At 40.6% G+C, this 13,271-nt stretch overlaps 1 protein-coding gene across 1 annotated transcript; it reads right to left on the bottom strand.

Moving 5' to 3' along the window:
• Positions 1–2,815: 2,815 nt before the first annotated feature.
• LOC101578280 (RNA-binding protein 28-like) lies at positions 2,816–5,181 on the bottom strand. The gene is given in 2 exon segments (XM_023722362.1): positions 2,816–3,472; positions 3,475–5,181. Coding segments are annotated over 2 exon segments (2,265 nt in total). The 3' UTR covers positions 2,816–2,914.
• Positions 5,182–13,271: the final 8,090 nt, after the last annotated feature.

The raw sequence follows: 13,271 nt of genomic DNA, 5'->3' as shown, positions 1-13,271 counted from the left end.
CTTGCCAGGCAAGTGCTTATTCTACTGAGCTATCTCCTTGGCCCATTTCTTTGTTTTTTTTAATCAATTTTAGACTCTTGTACTCAACTTCCCTATAAAAGATTACTTCCATCTTTCTTTTCTGCCTCTTTCTTGAGTTTGTTCCTTATTCTATTATATTTTATATTGTGTCTTTTTGGCTGTGATTACTTTTAGAACTTCATTTTTATTTGTTTGTTTTTGAGGCAGTATCTCACTCTATGGTTTAGGCTGGCCTCAAAATTGTGGTGATTTTCTTGCTTCACTTTCTTGTGTGGTGGGATTATAGGCATATGGCAACACACCTAGCTGCTTTTTGAATTTTAAATAATGTACTTTAACATATTTTTTTATTCCATGAACTGTAATAAAAAGTACTAATTCCATGTGGGGTGAGTCTTTTCTTGCTCCCACTGATACGCATGGTCTCATATTTAGGAGCCTTCTTGCATGGCAATGGGTTCACATATGTAACCAGAAGGACAAGACGCAAGGATGCCTGACTTCTAAAATGAAGATGTTCCATATTATTACTTTGCTCTTTCTTGGGAGAGGCTAGCTGCTCTGTCATGAGGACTCTTCAGCAACCCTTAGGAATGGTCCACGTGGCAAAGAACAGAAGTGACCTGCAAGTGAATGAGTGATGGATTTCCGAGCCATGTGAATGAGTTCTCCTGGAAGGCCGTCCTTCCATCCTAGTCAAGTCTTCAGGTAGATGCCTGGAGGCTGAAGCCGACTCCCACACAGCAGTCCCGCAAAAGACCCAGAGTCAGAACCCTCTACCTTTTTGCTCCCAGAGTTCTTTTGGTTGACGTTCCAAGACAAATAGGTTTACTAGTCTTTTAAGTCATTAAGGTTTTGGGAGGAGACATTTCTTCTGCAGTAATAGATAACTGATACATGGATCCTAGGTAAGATGTCATTTTCTCTTCAGAGTAACTTCCAGTTCCTTTCCTCACCTCTAACTCTTCTAATTTCTGCTAGTTTTTGTCATTATTTCATTATATGGTCTATGATGTTTATATGCTGTTCTTTAATTATAATTTTAAAATGTAACCATATATGTTTTATTTAAATGATGATTTTAAAGATAGAAATAAAAACAGCATTTAAATAATGATAATTATGATGTATTATCCTCATTATATAAACATGTAATATAATCTAACACTGCACCAACAGGCGTAAACAGTGGAGAACAAAGTACTCTCCTGTCTTGCCAAATCTGTAGCTTTTGGGGGTAATGCCTTCTATCTGATCTAAAATATTTTTGTAAGTTTTTAAAAAACTTTTCTCAGAATTCCAAATTTGTCTTTTAAATTCCTATTGAGAAAATAAAATATGCTTCACTGGCAAATCACTAAGTTCCTTTAGTCTCTAAATCAAGTTTTTCATCAAAAGTTAGATGAATAGTAGCATTTAGAAGTGTAAAGATTCTTTTTTCATTGACACATAGTAATCATACATATTTATGAGGTATAGTGTGTTAATTCAAAATTTATATACTGTAATGATCATATCATGATAATTAGAATTTTCATCTCCTTAAACTTTCATAATTTCTCTGTATTAGAAACCTTAAATTCTTCTCTTTTAGTTTCTTGTAAGGGCTTGGGATATAGCTTAGTGGCATAAGTGCCTGCCCGTCAAGTGCAAAGTCCTGAGTTTGATCCCAGAAACACAGCTTTTAAAATAAATTATATAGTAGCTGGACATAGTAGTACATACCGGCAACCTAAATACTCTGGGAGGCTGAGATCCTCCCAGAAGGATCTCAAGTTTGAGCCCATCCTGAGCAATTTAATGACCTAGCAAGATCCCTATAAAAATACAAAAGGCAATTTATTTAGTCTTTTATTTTAATGAGAATAAAAAACAATAAAACTGACACAGAATTTCAAAACAAGATGATGTGAAATTAACAATGGTTGTTGCTCAGATTACTGGCTATGGGCATGAAAATTCATCCAGCAATATAAGCACTGTTCTTTTCAGAAAACTAATAGAAATTAGTAGCATATTTCTCTTCCTTTTTTCTCCTTTCTTTTATCTCAGTGTTTTCTTTTTGAGAAGTTTTTCCTGTAACACATATATCTATCATATCTTTCAGATTTTATTTACTCTTTCAGTTTCTTACACTAGAGAGACAAAACAATGTTTATACATGTGAGTCTGATTTAATTTTGAGCATGGTCTTGAGTTACATCCATTTACCTATAAAAGTCTTGAGCTTTTCTTTATAGCCAAGTAATACCCCACTGTATAAAAACACCACATCTTTTTTTTTTTTTAAATCCATTCCTTGGTTGATGGGCAATTGGGTTGTTTCCAAGATTTAGTTATGACAAATTGTGCTGCCAAAAACATGGATGAAAATATATTCTTGTGGTGTGATGTTTTCATTTCTTCTGAGAAAACACTCAGAAGGGGAAAAGCTGGGTCTAATGGGACCTCTAATCCTAGTTTTTTTTTTCATACACAATAACAGATTTATACATATTAGAAATAAGATCCAGTCTGCCATTCAAAAAGTCATACAGTATCTCATTTAGAGGATGCCTAACAAAATATACATCTTAAAAATTCAGTATTCCAGAATGCTTTTTACAATTATTTCCATTTAAGAATCAGGGATTTAAAAAATAAGTAACAACCATAGACACAACTTCACAATAATGTGGATAATATGCAAGAAACATCATGACTTTTGGGGGTATTTGTGACTAACCATACACTAGATGGGGACTACAGTTCAGAAGTGCAAAGCCCAAGGAGCCTCCCAACAAAAGGACCTCCAGGGATCTTCTTTCCCTTATGAAAGACATGGGAGGTAGACTGGATTCTAAGCTTTACCAGAAAGTGCACATCCATCTTCTTACCCAGACTACCAACCACATCAACTGTCAAACCATTTGCTCCTCTTTGCAAGAGGTGCACCTTTAGAAGGTCCTAACAGTTTCTGCTTATATTGTTCAACCAGGTGGTTGAAGTGAGCTTCTGTCCTGTTTCCCTTGGCTTTTCTTCTAGGAATCTGCTTGGATGACAGCTGCTGTTTCTCTTGCTTCCACTGCTTTATCTGGGGCTTAGGCTTCTTAGGAGGGAGGGACTTCACTTTGCCTTTGTCTCGCAATCTAATTTTGGGTCCTCGATGAGAGGGGAGCGCCAGGACCTTCCTTCTCTTCTTTCCATTGGGCAGTTCCACCTGTTCTACTTCAGCCTTGGTCTGGAACCCTGCCCATGAGGTGGAGCCCACCTTCCCCTTCTGCCCTGGGGGAGCCTTGTTTTGATCCTGTGAGTAGTTTTGAGCTGCCTTCTGTTGCTTCTCTTTTATGGGTGCTTTCTTCTGCTTTTGAGGCTCACCGGTTGCAGGCTTCAATTTCATTGTTTGCAGGCTGCGCTAGATCCTCATTTCCTTCATTTTAAGTTTCCTTCGATCTTCCTTAAGAGACCAATAGACTCCACTATTGGTCTCTTAAGAGGCCCAAAGATTTCTGGGTTGTTATTGATGTGGCGGAGGGCTCTCAGGGCATGCTCGTGCTCCTGGAACTCAGCAAAGGCATAGCCCAGGGACTGCCCCTTCATGTTCCCATGAACTCTTTTAAGGTCTTGCATCACCCTGCACTCCTTGATGCGTACTCCCTTCTCCTCCCTAGTGGCATTCAGCAGCAGCTTTCTCAGCTGTTTGTCATCCACAGCCTTGGGAAGATTGTGCAGGCAGAGCCTGGTCTGGGAGACAAAGATATTCTGGTCCTTAAGCTTCTGATGCTTCAGTAGCTCAAAACGTTCTCGTTTGGCCATATCAGCAGCACTCACACCCTCAGCAGCCTTAGTTCCAGCATGGATCAAGCCTTCTCGAGCCAGATAAAGGTTCCGGGTCCCAGTGGGCTTCTTCACTTTCTTTGTCTGAAGTTTTGCAGCCTCATCACGGGTCACAGCCAAGTCAACCTTGAGCTGCCGGCCATCCAGTTTAAGCCCACCACCTTCAGTCTCTGGAGAAGCAGCAGTGAGGCATTTCTGAGCAGCTTCTTGAGTCATGAATTGGACAAATGCACAACCTTTAGAATGCTCTGTGTCTGGATGCAAGACGATGCGGACATATTTAAGATCTCCAAACTGCTGGAGGAGCTCCCCAAGTTCTTCTTCCTCTGAGTCAAAGGACAGGTTTCTGATAAAAACAGTTTTCCCTTCATTCACATCAGAGGGTAATTTCCTCTTTTTTGTCTTTGAGATTTGCACATCTTCATCTTCCTGTTCTTCAGCACTGCTATCATTTGGTAACAGTTCTTCATCACCATCAATGCTACTTCTTTCCTCCAGGTCACTGTCCTCCTGTGAATCATCTTTGTTGCTGCATTCTACAGGGGCTGCTTTCTTGACTGTTCTCTTCTGAACTTTCACATGCTTGGTCACCTCTGATTCTTCCTCCTCCTCTTCCTCTTCATCACTGTCATCCGCATCACCATCAACCCCAACATCATCATCATCATTCTCTTCCACTCTGCTCTTCTTTCTAACTGACCCCTGAGGCATAGGTTCAAAGCAGTTCTCACCTGGAGCAGAAACAGACTGTGTATCTTTATATTTATCCTTCGCCACAGCCCAGTCCACTGCCACTGTTTGCCCTTTTATGTCTTTCATGTTCATGTCTTTGAGAGCTCTTCCTGCTTCTAGGAGATTTTTGAACTGAACAAAAGTAAAACCACGCATCTTTCCATCTGGCTTTCTTGGAATGTTCACTTCTAGTACAGTTCCAAATTGAGTAAATACCGTTTTCAAGTCATCTTCTGAACACTTAAAGCTCAGGTTCCGAATAATTAATCTGGCTTTTTTATCTGTCACTTTGGCTTTCTTAGTTTTCAGCTCCTTCTTGGGAGATTCTGAATTTTCATTTTTCTTTCTTTCCTTGGATTTGTTCCTCACTTTTTTCTTGGCAACAGTGATGTTGATCTTGCAACCTTCAAAGGTAGTGATCTCCTTGAGGGCCCTCTGAACATCTTCGGCCATGGAGAAAGTAACATAGCCAAAGCCTCGACATACCTTACTCCCTTTCTCAGTCACCATGAAGCACTGCTTCACCGGCCCCACCTGACTGAACAGCTCCTCCAGCTGCTCGCTGCAGGCCGAAGGCGGGAGGTGGCGCACAAACAGGGTCAGGCCCGCCATAAGACCAGGAAACCGAGGCGCGTGACGCTACAGGCGCCCAGGCCGGGGCAAGCGACTCGAGAAGCTGGTTTTAACAGGACGACCGCGCCGAGGGACCACTTAACCCCGGAAGTGCTCGTCGGTCAAAAAAAAAGCTCTAATCCTAGTTTTTTGAGGAATCCCTACACTGATTTCCACAGTGGTTGCACCAGTCTGCACTCCCACCAGCATTGGACAAGGGTTCCTTTTCTCCCACAGTCTTGTCAGCATTTGTTATTGGTTGATTTCTTAATGATAGCCATTTTTTCTGGGGCAAGATGGAATCCCAGTGTTGTTTCAATTTACATTTCTTGATCAATGATGCTGAACATTTTTCATGTATTTATTTGCCATTTGCATTTCTTCATTTGAGAAGTGTGTATTCATCTCAGATGCCCATTTTTGGATTGGGTCTTTGGATTTGGGGGATCTGATTTGTTTTTTAATTCTTTATATGTTCTAGATAGAAGGCCTTTGTTGGAATGACAGTCGGCTAAATTTTTTTTTCCTAATTTATGGGTTTTCTTTTCACTTCATTGATGATTTCTTTTGATGTGCAAAAACTTTTTAATAAGATGAGATCCAAGTTGTTGATCCTTTGAGGTATTTCCTTTTGTAGTTAGGACATAAAGCATTTTAAAAAGTGCTGAGATGTAGCTCAGTGCAAAGGCTGTAGATTCAATTCCTAGTATCAGGGAAATCATTATGAATTCTAGTCACTGTACAATGCCCTAGAACATTAGAGTTTATTCCTCCCAAGTAACAGTATATTGGTGTTGGGTATTTTACTGAAATGGAAGGCAATAAATTGGAGACTGGCTAGCATTTACCATAACAATTGTCTCTGAAGAGGCTCCTTATATCCCTCCATTATAGACAGGGTATGGAACAAATGAATGCTTACTAATTGAAAGTATGTCTATTACCATCCTTGAACTGTCACCACTTCTGTTGGGGAAGGGGAATGTTTCTAGGTAGATTGAGAAGGCAAGATGCCATGAATTGTTTCACATTTAATGAGAATTGTTCTATTCAGCTTTTCTATTTTGAGAAGAAACCAGCCTTTACATATATATATATATATATATGAATGTGGGCTTTTACTGAGAAGAGAGATAAGACTTTTTCAACATATCTGGGACTTCTGAAAGTAAGTCCTCCTTGGGAAGGAAAGGACTAAAATAAGACAATGAAGACATATGGTGTAATCAGCTTTTCATTGTCGTGACAGAATATCTATTAGTAACAAAGTGACAAGGTTGGTTTTAGCACATGGTTTCAGATGTGCAATTTCCACTGGTTTTAGGTCTGAGGAGAAAGAGAACCAGCATGGCAGGGGACATGGCACAAGAAAGCCACTTATCTACTGTAGCCTGGAAACAATGCATGGGGCCGAGAACTTGTGATCATGGACACCTTTCTCCGGCTCGTGCTCCCTCTGTGCCTCCCTGCTGAATGGCGATGCCGTGTTTAGGTCTCCCCCACCAGCACGTAGCTGTCCTGTGCACCAGTGGTCTCCCAGACAAACCCAGAAATATGCTTTACTCATTTCATAGACATCTGTAAATCCAATAGATTGATGAGGTTATACTCTTACTACTTTGATGTCAATTTCGTGTTTTTTGGGCTGGTGAGATGGCTCAGTGGTCTAAAGCACCTACTTAGAACAAGCTTAGCAAAGCACAGGGTCTGCGGTTCAATCCCCCAGCACCACATGCCAGCCAGTCCCGCCCCCTGGTGGGCTGAGCTGCACCCCCACAAATAAATTTTAAAAAAAATTAAAAAAAAATATCGTGTTTTTTCAGAGACTGAATTTTATCTCTATTCCTTCTGTTTGTGCTCTTTGTTCTCACCGTCTTCCTCAATCATAGAAAGGAAGGATTCTTGGCATGAATGAGCAGCACTAGGAGTTTTGTAAGTCAATTTCTATCTTCTTTACTTGTTCTGTGAACCTCTTATTCATGCACTATGAATTTGCCCCAATCAATGTGTAACAAAGTCCAGAGATCATCCTTCTGAAGCAGCTATGTGAAGACAAAGGGTGGAATTAAGTTGACTTTCCTTGCGGAAAAGCTGGCAGCATCTCTAAAGTTAATAATTTTTACTTTTTAAAATCTTCCTAAGCACACTGTGCTCATTTCTCTGACTGCAGTGTTATAATGTAGGCAGCAGTCTTTTTTGTAACTTTTGAAAAATTCTCCTTTACAAGGTCTGTCCATGGAAGCATGAACTTATTAACAGTTGGTAAACTGAGCAGCAGCCTGGTCTGTTTTCATGGCCAGATCTCACCTCAGGAAGCAACAGCCAGGAAAAACTCTTGATAGAATCTAGAGTAGAAGTCACTGTTTGCTACAGGCTGTGGGATTGTCTCATATAACAAACATGGTGGATGAATTCTTCAAGATTCTAAGTTTTGAGATTTTTATCAGGAAATATATATATTTTGATGTTTACCAAGAATCAGTACCAGTGGTGGAGGTGTAGCTCAGTAGTAGATTATATTGTTGGTATGATCAGGCTTGGCTTGGAACCCTGCGTGTGTGTATGCACACACACTCACACATACCTGTGTGGACAGTTCTGTTCTATTTGCTGCAGTTTGAGTGAGTACCCCAAAAGATTCAAGAGTTAACGACTTGGTCCCCATGGGGACACTATTGGGAAGTGCTATGCACCTTTGGGAAATGGGAATTTATGGAGGGTTGTTTCGTCTTTGGGGGACCTGCTTCTCAAGGGGATTGCAGAACCCTCATTTCTTCCTTTCTTTTCTTCCTAACTGATGATGAAAAAAGTGTGCTCCTGCCATGATGTGCTTACTGCCCTTGATAGTGTCCCAAAGAAAAGGATCATTTGATCTTGGACTGGAACCTTTTTTAAAAAAAAATTTTGCAGTACTGGGCATCGAACCTGGGACCTTGCACTTGCCAAGCAGGCACTTACACTGTTGAGCTATCTCCCTGGCCCCTAGGACTGGAACCTTCAGAACTCTGAGCCAAAGCAAACCTTTTCTATTTCTAAGTTAATTACTTCAGTTATTTTGTTATAGGAATAGAAAGGTGATTCATATGTTGTTTAAAATAAATCTTTTCACCTGATTCACATGTCTCAGTGGTAAGGCTTATTATCTTTTTGAAGGTTAAGGACAGAAAAAAGGGATGAAATCCCTCTGTATCCCTCTCTATATTATATGTTTGTCATCTTTTCTACCATGTACTTTTACTCTATTAGCTTCCTTGGAATAGGGTCTTATCTTATTATTCTTTCTCCTTCTGTGTCTAGCGTGGTGCTTGTCTATAGTGATACTTAGCAGACATTGAAATTTCTGATTCAACCTGAACTTTAAACATACCTTAATTATAGCCTTACTATAATTTGCCTTCATTGTTAGAAATACTTGGAAAACCCATCACTCACTGTAGTCTTGTGCCATTTTATCTTGTGATTAAAATACAATAGCTTTGGATTAAAAAGAAATTTCATGTTTCTTTTTCTTTGTTAAAATGTCAATTTAATTGGCATCATCAATACTTTTAGGGTTGTTAGATAAAATGCAAGTTGCTCATTAAAAATTAAATTTTAGGTAGGCAATGAGTAATTTTCATATAATCAGATAAAATTATTTATCTGATTTTGTTCGTGTGTGTGTGTGTGTGTGTGTGTGTGTGGTACTTATCCTTAACTCTTTAAAAATAATTTTTTTTTTGGCCATCTGTGGTGGTGCATGCCTATAATCTCAGTACTTGGGAGGCTGAGGCATGAGGAAGGTTGCGAGTTTGAGACCAGCCTAGACTACAAAGTGAGCTCAAGACCAGCCTGAACTGTATAATGGGATTCTGTCTCAAAAAGATTAAAAAAAAGTTTTTTTTGAGACAGAGTCTTGCTATGTAGTTCAAGTTGGCCTTGATGCGTGTCTGTCCCAGCTCCTCCCTTTTCTCTCTGCTTCCTGGCTGCCAGGGCATGAGCAGCTGTCCTCCACCAGACCTGCTATGACCTTTCTGCCTTTGACCCAGCTGATTACAGACTAAAATAAACCAAAATAAATTTCTCCTTCTTTAAGTTGTGGGTGTCAGGATTTTTGGCCCAGCAGTGAGGAAGTAACTCAGATACCTGCTTTATCTAGCAACTCAGCCCCTCCTGCAGGCCTACTGATATTCTACACGAGAGTTCCCATCCTAGGTGTTAAAGAAGCTAATGGAGAGGTAAAATCTTATGCCAAGATCCAACTCAGAAGTCATGCTCCATCAGGCCAGTATCTTTTCCCAGTGAACTATCTAAATTACAACTAGGTGTAAATAAATATCTAACCTAGAACACATGGCAGTATCCGGATTTTTCACCTTTTTGGAAAGCTAATTTATAGCATATGTTATGCCTGAGTAGCAAAAAGTACTGAGATGTAGTGCAGAAATACAGTGAGTGTGGAAACACAAGTCTCAGATCTTCTTCATGGGATTCTGAAAAATAAACTTCAAACTTCCTGGCTTTAGTGCATTACAGTTATTGTATTCTTTATTTCATTCATTATTATATTGTGTGTCATTAAATAATTATGCAACTCACCATAATACATAATTTGTAGTACCCTTGAATTTACTTCCCTACAACTAGACATGAGGCACTAGCGTCACTAGCATGATGAAACTATCATGCATGCATCAGCATATTTAGGTGGGTGCATAATGGGAAAGAAGCGTGGACAGAAGTGGTAAATAAAACTGGGCAGGCCAAGTGCAGAATAAAATAAGTGATGGATTCTGACTTAATGCCTGCTACTTGATGCACTGAGTCACTTGCCACTCACTGTTGAAGTTTTGATATGTATCTATAAACAACTGATTTATGATGACTACTATTGTAGCCAAACCTCTCTGTTAATATTAATCTGTATTTATAATCTTTCCTCAGTACTAACATCAATGCCTCAGCTCCACCTCAGATCATCAGGCATTAGACTCTCATAAACAGAATGAAAACTAAATCTGTCACATTTGCAGTTCATATATTGTTCCTGCACCTGTGAGAATCTAATGGCACTACTGATCCAACAGGAGGCGGTGTTTAGGCTGTGAGGAGTCACTTTAAATACAGATGAAGTTTTGCTTGCTTAACAGCCGCTTACCTCCACTGGCTGGTCCAGTTCTTGGCAGGACCAGGGCCACTCTGCTTTCTGGGGGTTGGGTACCCCTTCTCTAGAACATGCTTTCAATTTCTTCCTCAGTGGGAAAATTTATTTCAGGTTTACTGCAGAAGGAAGGGATGGGATAGATAAGAGGATTTTTTTCCAGGATTTTCTTTAATTCTCATACATCATGACTGACAGCAATGGCCATTTCTCCCCCTCTCCCCTTCCTGGGCTTATAGCTTGGATATCTTTCTCTGTTCCCAGCCTGCGTGGAGGGGAGCAGTTTTGACATGGATATAAGCTCAACAGTGCATATTTAAAACCTAGTTTTAAAATGATCATTGCAGGCTGGGGAGATATCTCTGTGGTCTAAGCAGCTGTTTGACAAGTGCAAGGACCCGGGTTTGATCCGTGTTATGGCATGCTGTGCTGGCCCTGGAATTATGGTCGTGCTGTGCTGGGCACTGAAACTAGGCATGGTAGTGCAAGTTTGTAATCCCAGCGCTGGGGAGGCTGAGATAGGAGAATCACTGCGAGTCTAAGCTGCATACTGAGAGCCTGTACCAAATAAATAAATACAAATCTACAAATTTAAGTGATCATTGCATATAGATATTTGTTATGTATTTTACAATAATTATTGACTATGCAGGAGCTAAGACATTCTTTTTTTTCTATCAAGGTTAACATTTACAAGTTAAAAACTTGAAACCCGTTCTTAGGAAGAAACTTAACCTGTTGAAAGTATGTAATGTACATTTTTTATGTCAAAGAAGTGATGTGAAATAACCTTTCATATCTGATCTAATTTTATTGAAAAGGACGATAGGTACATACAGTACTCTTCTTGCCAGCTCCCGAGTTTTGACTACATTACCCAAATAATCCACAAGATGGCAGCAGAGAAATGTTTATTTAAATTTATCATCTAGAGCGATTGTTGCGAGTGTATTTTAACCAAAAAAAAAGAGTAGACTACCCTTCTCATTTGATCCTTTCTAAACATAGAGTATCCAGTTAGAAATTTCAAGTGGCTTCTCAAGTCTTTTATGAGAGATAGAATGAAGGTTTTATTTTCTTTATTACTTTTAAGTTTGTTTTTCCGGAGTAGGCTTTGCAATGAGAATCAGGTGTAAATGTGCAGGGTGCTGGTGCTGGCGAATGCTGGTTCTGTCTCCCTGAGTGTTCTCATAAATAATCTTAGAAAACCTGGGAACGATGCACTTTAGAATCTCACTGTTTTTCTGTAGTGATTCATAACCTGCTGCCGATGTCCTAAGGAAAAAACAAGACAGGGAAAAAGAACTGGTTTTGAGAGACTGAGGCCTGAATTTAGGTGAGCCAGTAGGTAGAGAGAGAGAGAGTAGAAGCGGCTCCGTGGGGAACAGGCGATTTCTATAACGTTTGCGGTTTTCACCTGTATTTGTATTATATTCAACACTGTGGGCTACATTTTCAGTTATTTGTTAGAGTGGGGCTTATAAGTTAACAGTAATTCGTTGTAGGTGGCTTACTCAGAAGAAAATAGATTATTCTCCTGTAAATGACCTCATTTTTCTAATTTTAGGGTCATGTGTTTTTTTACCAAGCGATAAAAGGAACATTATAAGTATATTCTGCAAATGCCATTAATATTACATTAATTAGCATTTATTATTTTGTATTCCATTGTGCCTGAAGCTTGGAGAACTTAGTTATACGATACTCACTTTTTTCCCCCTATTAAATAGTTTGAGAAGCTTGTTGCAACCTTCAAATCATACAGAAATGTATTAGGAAGTGAACTCTCCCGTTATCCCCCAGCTTCGTTTGTAAATATACTTCTTAAAAATTACAATTTTTTAAAAACACAATGAAAAACAAACAAACAAACAAACAAACAAAAAAAAAACACAATGAGACCACACCACACTGAAACTGCTTCGTAACTTGCATTTTAAAGTACTCTACAATGGCCCTTGACCCATGTTTGATTATTCCAAGCTACAGATTGTTCCATTGCACGATTGTGACCTAATGTACTAAGCTAACACTGTTGATGAATGGTGTTTTCCATGCTTTTTGTTGCCATATTAACAACGCTTTACAAAACAACTTTGAATGTTTACTTTCAGTAATTGAAATCTAAACTTTTGACCAAGTGCCATTTCCAAAACTAGAACACCACCATTAAAATTAGTAATCAAATCCTGTGTTTACGTTGCAGCCAGTATGGGCAAAGCTCAAACCTCAGACCCCCGCACGGGTCAACACTACACCTCTCCTTTCCTCTTTTAAAGCCTTCGGTGACCTTAGCGCCCCGCGCTTTCCTCGGCCCGAGCCCCGCGCTGCAGCCCCGGCCGCCCCTCTCCCGGGCGCTGCCCGCGCCGCGCTGGCCCCAGACGCCGGCTCCAGGGCGGGGGTCGGCAGCCCCGGGGGTGGCTCTGCGCTGCGCCGCCGGGCACCGCGGCAAGTTGCCCGCCGCAGCGCTGCGGTCCCTCCGCGGTGCCGGGGCCGGATGCGGACCGGCTGCTCCCCGGACGAGCCGAGCGGCCCGGCTTCTGCTCTTCCCGCAGGGGCTGGCGCTGCCCACGAGCCCTGCTCCCGCTGCGTTGCTAGCCGAGGACTCCGACTCCCTGCTCTCTTAGGAGGGCGAGGAGAGTGTTCTGCAAACGGTAGACATTCAGATCCAAGACAGGGAGGTGTTAACAATTCAAATTCAGAACTTTGGAACCCCAGAGTTATTTGCTCTACTGGTTATCAAATCATGCACCCCAGTGGTCTTGTAAGGCCGAGTGTCTGGCTTTTGTTCTGCTTTTGCTTTTGATCTCTCTGAGATTGTGCCACGGGGCAAAAGACTTTGACTCCATAGAGTCCTAAAATTTTGAAGTCGAACAGTAGAAACGACTTTTTCTTAGTACACGAGGCAGCCATTTTCTCCTTATTTTAGGCGCAGCATCTTCTTTTCTTA

The sequence above is a fragment of the Octodon degus genome, unplaced genomic scaffold (genome assembly GCF_000260255.1).
Source record: "Octodon degus isolate 3935 unplaced genomic scaffold, OctDeg1.0 scaffold00091, whole genome shotgun sequence".
Lineage (NCBI taxonomy): Eukaryota > Metazoa > Chordata > Mammalia > Rodentia > Octodontidae > Octodon > Octodon degus.
This window is presented reverse-complemented; position numbering and strand designations above follow the sequence as displayed.